Raw genomic sequence first — 14,214 nt, forward strand, 5'->3', positions numbered from 1 at the left:
CACTAGCAGTCGAGACGACAGGCATCTTATCCGCATGGCTGTAATGGATCGTGCAGCCATGTCTCGATCCCTGAGTCGACAGATGGGGACGTTTGCAAGACGACAACCATCTGCACGAACAGTTCGATGACGTTTGCAGCAGCATGGACTATCAGCTCAGAGACCGTGGCTGCGGTTCCCATTGACGCTGCATCACAGACAGGAGTGCCTGTGACGGTGTACTCAACGACGAACCTGGGTGCACGAATGGCAAAACATCATTTTTTTCGGATGAAGCCAGGTTCTGTTTACAGCATCATGATGGTCGCATCCGTGTTTAGCGACATCGCAGTGAACGCACATTGGAAGCATGTATTCGTCATCGCCATACTGGCATGTCACCCAGTGTGGTGGTATGGGGTGCCGTTGGTTACACTTCTCCGTCAACTCTTGTTCACATTGATGGCACTTAGAACAGTGAATGTGAATTCCACATCAAACGGTCCCTTCCCTACAGCCTAGGTCTTCATGGCAAACAAATCTGCTCCAGTCCGGAATCCTTGAACCATTACTCCAACAACCTGAAAACAGCTTTCGCATCCCACAACTACGCTCCCAACCTGGTACAGAAGCAAATAACCAGAGCCACTTCCTCATCCCCTCAAACCCAGATCCTCCCACAGATGAACCACAAAAGTGCCCCACTTGAGACAGGATACTTTCCGGGACTGGATCAGACTCTGAATGTGGCTTTCCAGCAGGGATACGACTTCCTCAAATCCTGCGCTGAATTGAGATCCATCCTTTATGAAATCCTCCCCACTCCACCAAGAGTGTCTTTCCCCCGTCCACCTAACCTTCGTAACCTCTTAGTTCATTCCTATGAAATCCCTAAACCGCCTTCCCTACCCTCTGGCTCCTACCCTTGTAAAACTACCCCCGGTGTAAAACCTGTCCCATGCACCCTCCCACCACCACCTACTCCAGTCCTGTAACCCGGAAGGTGTACACGATCAAAGGCAGAGCCACGTGTGAAAGCACCCACGTGATTTACCAACTGACCTGCCTACACTGTGACGCTTTCTATGTGGGAATGACTTGCAACAAACTGTCCATTCGCATGAATGAACACAGGCAGACAGTGTTTGTTGGTAATGAGGATCACCCTATGGCTAAACATGCCTTGATGCACGGCCAGCACATCTTGGCACAGTGTTACACTGTCCGGGTTATCTGGATACATCCCGCTAACACCAACCTGTCAGAACTCCGGAGATGGGAACTTGCCCTTCAGTATATCCTCTCTTCTTGTTATCCGCCAGGCCTCAACCTCCGCTAATTTCAAGTTGCCGCCGCTCATACCTCACCTGTCTTTCAACAACATCTTTGCCTCTCTACTTCCGCATCAACTGACATCTCTGCCCAAACTCTTTGCCTTTACAAATGTCTGCTTGTGTCTGTGTATGTGCGGATGGATATGTGTGTGTGTGTGCGCGAGTGTATACCTGTCCTTTTTTCTCCTTAAGGTAAGTCTTTCCGTTCCTGGGATTGGAATGACTCCTTACCCTCTCCCTTAAAACCCACGTCCTTTCGTCTTTCCGTCTCCTTCCCTCTTTCCTGATGAAGCAACCGTTTGTTGCAAAAGCTTGAATTTTGTGTGTGTGTTTATGTTTGTTTGTGTGTCTATCGACCTGCCAGCGCTTTTATATATATTATCAGTTCATGACATCCAGTCTTACAAATTTACTCTTTCTGATGGACACACATCCAGATCGTGCGCTCTCAAAACTCCTCCATCTCACTCCCCACATCCACCACTGCTGGCGGCTCACCTCCAACTGCGCAACGCTACGTGCTGTTCACATCCAACTGCCCAACACTACAATAGCAAATATTTCAAAAATGCAAACCAGCCACAGACTTCACACAGCACAGTCAGTGATTTTCATATAGAGCGCTATGTGGCGTTACCAACATAAAAACCTAAACAGCGTACTTACAACCTTGACAACATTATTTTTCACAAATAACTTTGTTAACTAAAATGGCAAATAATGAGCATTGATTTTGTGTAAATAAACATGCATTAATTTTAAAGTTGGCTGAGTATTATTTCATTAAAAACCGTCAGTCTCCCATGCGTCACCCTCTGTTATCATATATATTCACCCCTGTCACTTTTAACTATTAATTGTGATACATCCACTATAATGTACGTTGTGGCTTTGGAACTACTTGAATCAAAGGAAGTTTACATCATTCATTTTCCCACACTGATGCTCTTTTCTCTTCCCTTGCGGAAGTATAACCCTATAAAGTCGATGTATGATGTGGTAACTGTAGATGTCACACAGTAAAAGTAATGTTGCCACTAATGACCTACGTTTTACACACTGAAGAGAAAAAAAATGATGATGGTGACAAGAATAATGATAATAATAGTCATCCTTGTCCTTTTCAGACATGAGTATACTGTTACCTGTAACCTAGTTTGCAGATGCAGGTCATGTAGATTCGGTGCCTTAGGCACATTTCTTTCTGTGTGGCATCTTTTTCTTAACCTGGTGCTACTCAATGCCTATTTTACTCCTTTTTCTAATAATTAGTTGCAACATCATAGTGTACTTCTGTAAAGAAACCTGCGGCCCGTAACTGATGGTTAGGCAGTGCTTTTGACCATTTGTAGTCACATCTCCAATAGATTTAGTATTTGTGTGAGAAAACAATCTGTCATATTGTGGACATTATTTCCTTCTGTTTCAGTGATGATCTCGTCGAAAGGATAGCAATAGTTTTTCGCGACAATCCTCTTTACTGGCAAGCGGGCTTGGGTGTCAGTGTCATCGGCACGATCCTTGTGTTCCTCCTTTCCTGCCGGCGAGCGCGCTCGGCTAAAGCGGCACCCACAAAAAAGAAGAAGTAATTTTAGACATTGAACTGTGTTCTGTGTCTTCCTGTGACCGTGTGAACATTGCGTGCCATTGGCGAATTTCGCCAAGCTGTGACCTCGCTAACGGTAGTCATCCGGCAGCTGTCACACGGAAGAGAAACACGTGTACTGCATCTGGTAGTATTAATTGTTACTTTCCATTACAGTTATTCTGTTTTCATAATCTTGTTGAAGAAATAGGATCAGCAGTATTATTAAATCATCATGTATGCTTCCAATTAAAACTGTCCAAAACATACAGCCCTTTCCAATATTCATAAATTTTTGTTTGTTAACATTGTACTTAGTTCAGTCAGATGATATAGTGGTATAAGAATAACAAAACTGTTATAATACTGCTGATTCTATTATCAAAATGCAAATAAAAAAATACTTTCTCAAATGAACTGCAGAACTAGAGCAAGAGCTTATCAGTTGTCCACCAGAGGGGTATAAAATGGCTCTCTCTTTCCAGACGAAAATACTGGAACAATTTGCCCTATGTGGACATAATTACTGCTGAATAGTATATTGCCTTTCCAGATGCGAACACATTTGCTTCCAGATCTATCTGACTTTTGCTGGTCACATTTTGCTGAAATTTGTGGGAGAAAGAGTTTTACTTAATTTGGATGTCGAGGCTCCTTATTGGGCTCTTTCAGTTCAAATTTAGTATTGAATTGTGTGTCTCAGATTACTCTTCAGCCGAGTTTTTGAGCCCTCTTCCGTGTGAAAAATGAGGTACTGCATTTACTGTTGCTTGAGGTTGGAAGGAACATTTGCTGTAACATGGCAAGACGATCTTACCATTGTACATACTGACTAATTTTGTAACTTAGTGACCAATAATTAAGTGAACTGAAAGATAATGAGCAAGCTTTTTCACGAGGCAAGATATAGAATCTCATTGCTCTGTTGCCAAGTGCTTCCGATGGTCTGTTTTTCCAGAAAAATGGCAGCTTTACTCTACTTAATGCATTTTCCTTAATTCTACAAAGTTGCTGTATTATAATGTGTATTTCTTTCTCACCAATTTATATTCTTTTGTCTTGGGAGGTAACTAAAAAGTGTGTATGGTTGTGTAAACAATTGACACGTGTTAGCAGATTATATTTAATGGAAGCTTTACAGTACCATTTGGAAAGCTATTTTTTGTGAAATAAAACAGAAGTACTGTGATGGAATGCTCTATAATGAGAAACTTATGTTCACATTCCTTTTTTAATATAATTTTTACTCTAATGGCTTGAACTTAATGTATACAATGATGTAAAATGTGGATTTTTGAGGTTGATTTGTGCATATCATGTGAAGTATTGGCATCCGAACGTCTAATAAGTTTTTTTCACATTTGCATAATAAAAGAAAGTTAACTTCACAGTAAGTGTTATTAACCCTGTCCTTTCCTTTCTTTTTTTTGTTAAGAAAAATAAATGTGAACCTTGTAGAGTTGCGTATATTTTTATTTTGTTCCTCATGTTAGCAAATGCGACTTTCATAAATTGTAATTATGCATTGCTGATGAGTAAAACTAATTATATTTTAAAAATTTCGAATGCTGTAGAGGATGCAACTATGAATGTCTTGATGTAAGGAACCTGTAACCGGAAATGTGAAATAAAGTTTCTGCAGCGCTAGGCACACTCTACGCTTTGGTTAAGCAAAATGAAACACCAGGTTACTGTGGTTTGGAAAAGGTTTGTTGATGCAGAGTACCATCAAATACTGTAAACTATCTCTGTCGCTTCGCTACTGTAGAGTAAGTGTTCAGTGTGACTACTGGCAACTTTGTTACATAATACACAACAATGAACCACGTTTTGTCTGATTCTCTGTAATATTTGACACACCCCTCTGAGCGTATCAGACTGTGAATATGTGCACCGTAAGCACAGGTAGTGTTCCTACTGGTGTAGAGTACTTTACGTAACCTCAGGAGAGAAAGTCGAGAGGGGATAGGTCAGGGGAGTGAACATATCATGGGACTGGGCATCCCTTTCCGATTACACTCTGCCCAAAGTTGTCTCTAAGGTATGTCCCGGCCCTGTGACTGCAGTGGAGCACCGTCATTTTGAAATCACAAACTTAGTTCACAGTTCCAAGGGAACGTCCTCCAGCAGTTCAGCAAGGCACTGTTCAGGAAGTTCAGACACTGTGCATCTTTCAAGCGATTTGGCAAAGCTGTGTGGTCCGGTAAGGTGGTCTCCAAGAACTCCAGTCTAAATATTCACTGAGAATGTCACCTGATAACTTCTTTTGTGTGTAGTGTGTGGTGCCTGTATAAACTTTATTTCACAGTAAATGATAACAGCCAAACAGTTGCAGGATAAAGATTTATTGAAATCCTAGACCACGGTTTCGGTATATCTAAATATACGTTCATCAGAAGCAAAAATATACCTGAACAGGAAGACACCTCATTAGCAAAAAACTTAGCACCGTAACTGAGATAGAAGAAAAAAACACACAGTTATAGCTTTAAGCAACTGTGAAAATTACCAAAGTATTACAGGCACAAAAACTTTTAATTACTTACTAAAAACCAAATCCTGCAGTGGAGATACATAACAGTCTTGCCAAAGGTGCCGTCAGTAGTTAAAATATCACCTCCATCTGTACAGAATAATTATGAAGAGAACAGGTGAAGCTTAGAAACAAAATTTTTTTGGGTAGTTTCAAACCCCTCCTCGCTCTAACAAAATGTAGTCTGGCTGACTAGAAGTTAGTTTTCTTGTGAGTTGATGCTGGTGAGATGCTCCTTTCCTGTTGTGTTGAAATTTTACGTATTTTTTATGTTTGTAGTTCGAAATTTCCAATGTGTATGTGTGGTTTAAGCAATTCTGTTACGTTTTTTATTCACGACAACAGATGCTTTAGATTTATTACAACATGTTTGTTTTCTGTAGTATGTATTGTAGTCTTTAAGTTGCGCAAAACTCTCACACATAACACTAGTGCCCTCTCTCGTTTGACATGCTCCTTAGTGCAAGATTCACGTGCTTGACTCTAGGACACAGGCAAATTGGTTTCATATTTTCTATTGTATGTAGGTGTTTTAAATGGTTCTGATATGATATGTTTTACTGATTAAGACAGAGGGTTTGAATTAGCACAACGTTTAAAATTTTGGTGCGCATGAGTATGCATCCCCGGTTTTTAATGTGCACAAGTGTCTCACGCATACCACAAGTGCCCTCTCACATTGAAACTGTCTGCCTTAGGGCTTCCACATCCTCTTCACCCTAGTTCACAGGCTAAGTACTGATATGCCATGTTCGCATCGAGTTTCTCTTCATAATTATGTTGCACAGTTGGAGGTGATACTTTAGTTTCAACTACTGACAATACCTTTGGCATGATTGTTTTATGTATATCCACTGCAGGATGTGATTTTAGTAAGTGATTAAAAGTTTTTGTGCCTGTAATACTTCGGTAATTTTCACGGTTACTTAGAGCTATAAGTGTTTGTTTTTTTCTTCTACCTCAGTTAGCCAAAACGGCTTTGCTGTGCTGGTACTGTCAACGGCTGAAAGCAAGGGGAAACTATGGCCGTAATTTTTCCTGAGGGCATGAAGCTTTACTGTATGATTAAATGATGATGGCGTCCTCTTGGGTAAAATATTCCGGAGGTAAAATAGTCCCCCAGAAAGAAAACTGGCGTTCTACGGATCGGAGTGTGGAATGTCAGATCCCTTAATCGGGCAGGTAGGTTAGAAAATTTAAAAAGGGAAATGGATAGATTAAAGTGGGAATTAGTGAAGTTCGGTGGCACGAGGAACAAGACTTATGGTCAGGTGACTACAGGGTTATAAACACTCAATTAAATAGGGGTAATGCAGGAGTAGGTTTAATAATGAATAGGAAAATAGGAATGCGGGTAAGCTACTACAAACAGCATAGTGAACGCATTATTGTGGCCAAGATAGATACAAAGCCCACACCTACTACAGTAGTACAAGTTTATAAGCCAACTAGCTCTGCAGATGATGAAGTATTCGAAGAAATGTATGATGAAATAAAAGAAATTATTCAGTTAGTGAAGGGAGACGAAAATTTAATAGTCATGGGTGACTGGAATTCGAGTGTAGAAAAAGGGAGAAAAGGAAACATATTAGGTGAATATGGATTGGGGCTAAGAAATGAGAGGATGCCACCTGGTAGAATTTTGCACAGAGCACTACTTAATCGTAGCTAACACTTGGTTTAAGAATCATGAAAGAAGGTTGTATACATGGAAGAACCCTGGAGATACTAAAAGGTATCAGATAGATTATATAATGGTAAGACAGAGATTTAGGAACCAGGTTTTAAATTGTAAGACATTTCCAGGGGCAGATGTGGACTCTGACCACAATCTATTGGTTATGACCTGTAGATTCAAACTAAAGAAACTGCAAAAAGGTGGAAATTTAAGGAGATGGGACCTGGATAAACTGAAAGAACCAGAGTTTCAGGGAGAGCATAAGGGAACAATTGACAGGAATGGGGGAAAGAAATACAGTAGAAGAAGAATGAGTAGCTTTGATGGATGAAGTAGGGAAGGCAGCAGAGGATCAAGTAGGTAAAAAGACGAGGGCTAGTAGAAGTCCTTGGGTAACAGAAGAAATATTGAATTTAATTGATGAAAGGAGAAAATATAAAAATGCAGTAAATGAAGCAGGCAAAAAGGAATACAAACGTCTCAAAAATGAGATTGACAGGAAGTGCAAAATGGCTAAGCAGGGATGGCTAGATGACAAATGTAAGGATGTAGAGGCTTATCTCACTAGGGGTAAGATAGATACTGAATACAAGAAAATTAAAGAGACCTTTGGAGATAAGAGAACCCAGTTCTAAGCAAAGAAGGGAAAGCAGAAAGGTGGAAGGAGTATATACAGGGTCTATACAAGGGTGATGCACTTGAGGACAATATTATGGAAATAGAAGAGGATGTAGATGAAGATGAAATGGGAGATATGATATTGCGTGAAGAGTTTGACAGAGCACTGACTGACCTGAGTCGAAATAAGGCCCCCGGAGTAGACAACATTCCATTAGAACTGCTGACAGCCTTGGGAGATCCAGCCATGATAAAACTCTACCATCTGGTGAGCAAGATGCATGAGACAGGCGAAATACTGTGACTTCAAGAAGAATATAATAATTCCAATCCCAAAGAAAGCAGGTGTTGACAGATGTGAAAATTACCAAACAGGCAGTTTAATAAGCCACAGCTGCAAAATACTAACACGAATTCTTTACAGACGAATGGAAAAACTAGTAGAAGCCAACCTCGGTGAGATCAATTTGGATTCCGTAGCAATACTGGAACACGTGAGGCAATTCTGACCCTACGACTTATCTTAGAAGAAAGATTAAGGAAAGGCAAACCTACGTTTCTGGCATTTGTAGACTTAGAGAAAGCTTTTGACAATGTTGACTGGAATACTCTTTCAAATTCTAAAGGTGGCAGGGGTAAAATACAGGGAGCGAAAGGCTATTTACAATTTGTACAGAAACCAGATGGCAGTCATAAAAGTCGAGGGGCATGAAAGGGAAGCAGTGGTTGGGAAAGGAGTGAGACAGGGTTGTAGCCTATCCCCGATGTTATTCAATCTGTACATTGAGCGAGCAGTAAAGGAAACAAAAGAAAAATTCGCAGTAGGTATTAAAATCCACGGAGAAGAAATAAAAACTTTGACGTTCGCCGATGACATTGTAATTCTGTCAGAGACAGCAAAGAACTTGGAAGAGCAGTTGAACGGAATGGGCAGTGTCTTGAAAGGAGGATATAAGATGAACATCAAGAAAAGCAAAACGAGGATAATGGTATGTAGTCGAATTAAGTCAGGTGATGCTGAGGCAATTAGATTAGGAAATGAGACACTTAAAGTAGTAAAGGAGTTTTGCTATTTGGGGAGCAAAATAACTGATGATGGTCGAAGTAGAGACGATATAAAATGTAGACTGGCAATGGCAAGGAAAGCGTTTCTGAAGAAGAGAAATTTGTTAACATCAAATATAGATTTAAGTGTCAGGAAGTCGTTTCTGAAAGTATTTGTATGGAGTGTAGCCATGTATGGAAGTGAATCATGGACGATAAATAGTTTGGACAAGAAGAGAATAGAAGCTTTTGAAATGTGATGCTACAGAAGAATGCTGAAGATTAGGTGGGTAGATCACATAACTAATGAGGAAGTATTGAATAGGATTGGGGAGAAGAGATGTTTCTGGCACAACTTGACCAGAAGAAGGGATCGGTTGGTAGGACATGTTCTGAGGCATCAAGGGATCACCAATTTGGTATTGGAGGGCAGCGTGGAGGGTAAAAATAGTAGAGGGAGACCAAGAGATGAATACACTAAGCAGATTCAGAAGGATGTAGGTTGCAGTAGGTACTGGGAGATGAAGAAGCTTGCACAGGATAGAGTAGCATTGAGAGCTGCATCAAATCAGTCTCAGGACTGAAGACCGCAACAACAACATCATCTCGTTATGGTGCTAAGTTTTTTGCTAATGAAGGTGTCTGTCTTCCTGACCAGGTGTATTTTTGCTTCTGATGAAGGTATACTTAGATATACCAAAACTGTGGTCAATGTTTTCAATAAATCTTAATCCTGAAACATTTTGGCTGTTATCATTTACAGTGAACATTTTCAACAGTCACTGCTTCAGCCATGTTTAAAATTTTGAATCTTTATTTCACATTCACAGCTAAAGGCTCCTGATTCATCCTCTACAACCTCCAAAATTTTTAAAATGCCGCTCTGTTACATCCTGTAGAGATTTGTGGTAAACACAGCAACCCACGGACCTGTGCCCTCGACAGAGAGAATTAAAGTCTGACCTTCTGATAGCTCATGCAAGTTTTTTTATGTTTCAAATAGAGATAAGCTGTGGGGTAGCAGATGGACATACAGTGTGTATTTGCCTATATGTGTGCGGCCTTCAGCAGCCCCTGTTATGTGGCACAATCCAAAACAAGCCAATTGTAATTTGGAAAGCGGCATTTTCATCCGTGAGAATGCTCATCCGTGTGTTGAAGATGGCACAAAACATCTCATCACAGATTTTGACTGGGAAACATTTGATCAGCCAGTTTAATACATCTTGTAGTTGAAAGCTTTCCTTGAGGCCAAAAGATTGCAGTATGCTGACATTGTCAGACAGGTGGAAGTTAGTCTAAGGCCTTTTTTTAATTTTATTGTCTTGCCAAATGGGCAGATCTTTGAATTATATTGGCCCTGTGTATCTGAATATATTAAAGAGATAGTGTAGACAATTACCAAACATTGTACCCTTTTTCCCTATCAATGTTTTAAAATGATTTTGCAGCAGCAATATATAGGAGAGTAGTGCCACATCTCAATACATATATAGCTTTCTGTCTGACTCGTAGTTTACTTCAAAAATGAAGTATCCACATAAAAATCAAGTAATTTTGTATGTGAAGCACTAGCAAGGCATAAAAATAAATTGAATACAGTCTGTATTTTCTTTGATTTAACAAAAGCTTTTGCTATATAGTACTTTTGCAATATAGTACTTTTGCATACATTGGACAGTTATGGGATTATGGAGAAAACTCGACAACGTTTCACTTGTTGTCTGGAAAGTAGGAAGCAGAATGTTGTCCTCCTTTGTCAACAAACAGTGATGGATTCTGAATCTGACTGACGTCGGGGAGGGGGCGGGGGATCTGGGAGTGCCACAGTGCTCTGTTTTTAGTTGTTAACTTTTCTTGATATATGTCAATGATCTTCTACCAAATGTAACTCTCCATGTTGAAGAACACCTTTGGGGATTTGATGATGGTCATGTAAACATATTAACCCACAATGATCCACCTAAGTGTGCTCAATACCTGGTGAGTGTGATGAACTTCAATCATTCCACCATCGTGCAACATTTACGTGCAGTGGGACTTGCTCCAAAAATCGGGGGTATGGGTACTGTATGCTCCAAACCAAAATCACGAAAATTCGAGAGTGGCTGTATGTGCATTTCTGCTGCTTCATCAATTGGCTCATGATCATCACCAACCATTTCTATCCTGTACCATTATTGGTGGCGATAAACAATGTCTTTATGCTAACACCATAAAAAGAAAGGAATGATCGATCTATACGAAGAAGGAACTCCCTATACAAATGCTTGCACACATCCACAGATGATAACGTAATGCATCCGGTCAAAAAGTGATGGAGTGGTTTACTATGAACTGCTTCCCTAAGGTGTAACTGTAACTGCTGACATTTATTGTCGAGAACTGAGACATCTTGCAGACCCAACCTAAGAACAGTGATAAGGAAGGCTATGTGAAGTGATACTACTCCACAATAATGCCTGCCTGCATTCTGCTAGACTGACAAAAAAGTGCTATTCTGGAATTGTGTTGGGAAGTCATTCCACACCCACCTCATTCACGTGATCTTGCAACCTCACTCAGATTTTCAGTTTTTCCAATCTCTATCAAACAGCCTTCAAGGAACTTCCTTTCTACATGAAAATGCACTCTGAGCGTGACTCGGCGAGTTCTTCACCTCTAAACCACATGATTTGTATAGTGGTAGTATCAGAAAGTTACCCAGTGTTGACAGACTGTTGTAGATAATGAAGTAGAATATATTATTGATGACTAAAGTATCTGATATATGTATATGTTGTGTTTATTAAACTTACGGAAAAATGCCGCAAACTTCTGAGCTGACCTAATGTTTTGGGGCAACTCTGTTCACTCACCCAGAATATTATTAGCTCAGAAAAGGATGGTTCCAATGATCAGCAGTGTCATTTCACAAACTTGATGCAGATTATTGTTCAAATGTCTAGCGTTGCCATCCCTGTAAATACATTCCATTGTGGCATCTTTTGTTGACATTGTTAACACATTCAGAAGAGACTGCAATGTTAATTCAGTGAAAGCCAGCCAGAAAAGTGAAAGCCAGCCAGAAAAAGAATATGGACATGTACAGGTATATCACTTCCTTAAGCACTGTACAGAAATCTAAGCACTGTTCAAGATGTCCCATTTACAGGCTTTGTATAAAAAGTAACGAGACTGAGTTTCCGAATCAAAATTTATTGTAGATATTGCTACAACCAATTAGTACTCTTCAAAGTATGACCCTCTAGAGTTGACAACTCGCTGCATGCAAGATTTACATGCTTCAAACACTGCTGTGAATGCTGAGACTGGGACGGCCTTCAAAGCCCTTGTCGTGGCAGCTCAGACCTCCTCCAGGGTCCCGTGACAGTCTCCTTCCAAAAACCTATTGGTTTGTGGTACAAAGAAAGTCTGTTGGGGCCACATAGGGACTGTATGGGGGCTGGGGAATCATTGTAATCCCTTTCTCGGCCAGATAGATGGCCACCACGAAGCAGGTGTGACTCGGCACGATGCAGCTTCCAATCCTAGGCGATGGCTGGCTTCACTCGATGACCCTATCTTTCATTCTCTCGAGCACTTCACAATAAAAAGCAGACGAACTACGTCCCGTGACATTGAAAAACACAATCAGCACAGCTTTCAACTTTGATTTGCTCACACGAGCCTTTCTTGGACGTAGGGATGCTGAGGTGCGTCGCTTTGTCCCCCTGTCGTGCTGAAACACCCAGGTTTTGTCTCTGGTGATTACATTACCTAAAAATTCTGTATCAGCTTCGAATCTCCGGAGATAGTCTTGCCAGGTATCCCCACATGCTCGCTTTTGAATGTCTGACAAAATCTTTGGGACCATCTTGCCACAGATCTTCCTCAATGACAATTCTTTGATAATGGTGGTGTGCACTGTCATTTTATCGAGTGTGAGGTCATCTGCTATCATGCTGACGCTTGACCAGTGGTCAGTGTTCAATAAAATGCACACGTGGTCGATGTTTTCATCAGTTTTGCTGGTTGTTGGGCGTCCAAGCAGTCCTCGTCCTCGACGCAGTCCTGGCCAGAAAAAGTAGTACAAAGTAGTTAATGATTTGAAGAACTTTATGGAAATTAGGGAAAATATTTACTGTTTGATAATTCATTTTACCCTCTTTAAAGTTATTCACCCACCTGAAACACTGCACTTTGGACAGGCAATCGTCACCATAGGCTTGCTGACACGTTTCCGACATTTCTGTACCCAATTTTCCTAATTCCACACAAAGCTTGACAGCGTAACATTGGTCTATCGTTTGTTGCATATTGCGCCATAACTGACGACTTTGCTACCTGTCCACTCGACACACGATGCTGCGGAGACGAGAGTCCGCAGGCAACTGGCACCCCCCCTCCCCCTTCCCCCACCAATACTCTCGGGCAAGCATGCACTGCGAAGTACAGTAGCATTAGCAGAAAATAAGTATCATTGCTTTTTATACAAATGCTGTAAATTGGCTACCAGCAGAATGGGAAAAAAAATTGTGTTATAGGTCACAAGTATTCAAATCCAAGTCAAAAGGTTTCTGTGTCGCACACACTTCCTATCCTGCACAGGCATTCCTACAGTCATTCAGAATTTGTCTCTGTAATACGGTATTTGTTTGTGTGGTCTCTCATGTCCTTTTCATTTTTTATTACTGTGTCATTTAGTTCCCTTGTTTATAAATTTTGTGATCAGAATTCCGTAAACTGTGCACTGACTTGTTCTGTGAACAAGTATTTTTAGCCTGCATGGCTCCATTTAACCTGGTAAATCTATACTAACAATAAAACTGCCCTGTTTGTCAGTTTGAACACACTTCTCCAAAACCACTGGACAAATTTTCATGGGTTTTTCGCAGGTAACTTAAGTATAGCTCGGGACACCATATAGGCTTTATTTTACCAAAATCAGATCACGTAAAAAACAGATATCACCACCATATCTGTCTGTTTACCTGTTTGAACTTGCTAATATCCAAAACTACTAGACAAACTTTCATGGTATTATAGCACACAACTAGAGCATAGTGTGGTACATCATATTATAGGCTTCATTTTATCAAAATTGGATCACAGAAAATAAAGATATTGTAGTCAAAAGCCTTATCCATTTTATATTACAAATGTGAAAGTAACACTGTATGTTACATTTCCACGACTAACCCCCTCTACCGATTTCAATTAAATTTTATATGGAGATGCTGGAACTGTGAGGAAGAACATAGGCTGCTTCAGAAAGCGTGTTGTACAAAGTAGTTATTGATGTGAAGAACTTTATGGAAATTAGGGAAAATATTTACTGTTTGATTATTCATTTTACCCTTTGTCACATTTGGGAAATGCTGTTATTGGTTGGTACGTGATAAGAGTCTTAGTAATGAATGCAATGCTTAATGCTTGTACAATGTTCACTGTTTTTAATCCA

General features: G+C 40.4%; 2 protein-coding genes across 4 annotated transcripts in view; one reads left to right on the plus strand and one right to left on the minus strand.

Annotated features, from left to right (window-relative positions):
• Positions 1-4,357, plus strand: part of LOC126293191 (thioredoxin domain-containing protein) — a 38,510-nt gene extending 34,153 nt beyond the window's left edge. The window contains exon 6 of the mRNA XM_049986308.1: positions 2,743-4,357. Coding sequence (XP_049842265.1) covers positions 2,743-2,902 — 160 coding nt within the window. The 3' untranslated portion in view covers positions 2,903-4,357. The remainder of the gene's footprint in view (positions 1-2,742) is intronic.
• LOC126293192 (uncharacterized) overlaps positions 1-14,214 on the minus strand; it is a 70,907-nt gene that overhangs the window by 26,861 nt on the left and 29,832 nt on the right. Inside the window, exon 2 of one of the 3 annotated variants that reach the window (XM_049986309.1) lies at positions 11,960-12,824. The exons of the other annotated variants lie outside the window; for them this stretch is intronic. Within the exon in view, the coding sequence (XP_049842266.1) occupies positions 12,319-12,824 (506 nt within the window). The 3' untranslated portion in view covers positions 11,960-12,318. Of the gene's footprint in view, positions 1-11,959; positions 12,825-14,214 lie in introns of those variants that run through there. 3 annotated transcript variants of the gene reach the window in all.

Source organism: Schistocerca gregaria, chromosome 10 (assembly GCF_023897955.1).
Source record: "Schistocerca gregaria isolate iqSchGreg1 chromosome 10, iqSchGreg1.2, whole genome shotgun sequence".
Lineage (NCBI taxonomy): Eukaryota > Metazoa > Arthropoda > Insecta > Orthoptera > Acrididae > Schistocerca > Schistocerca gregaria.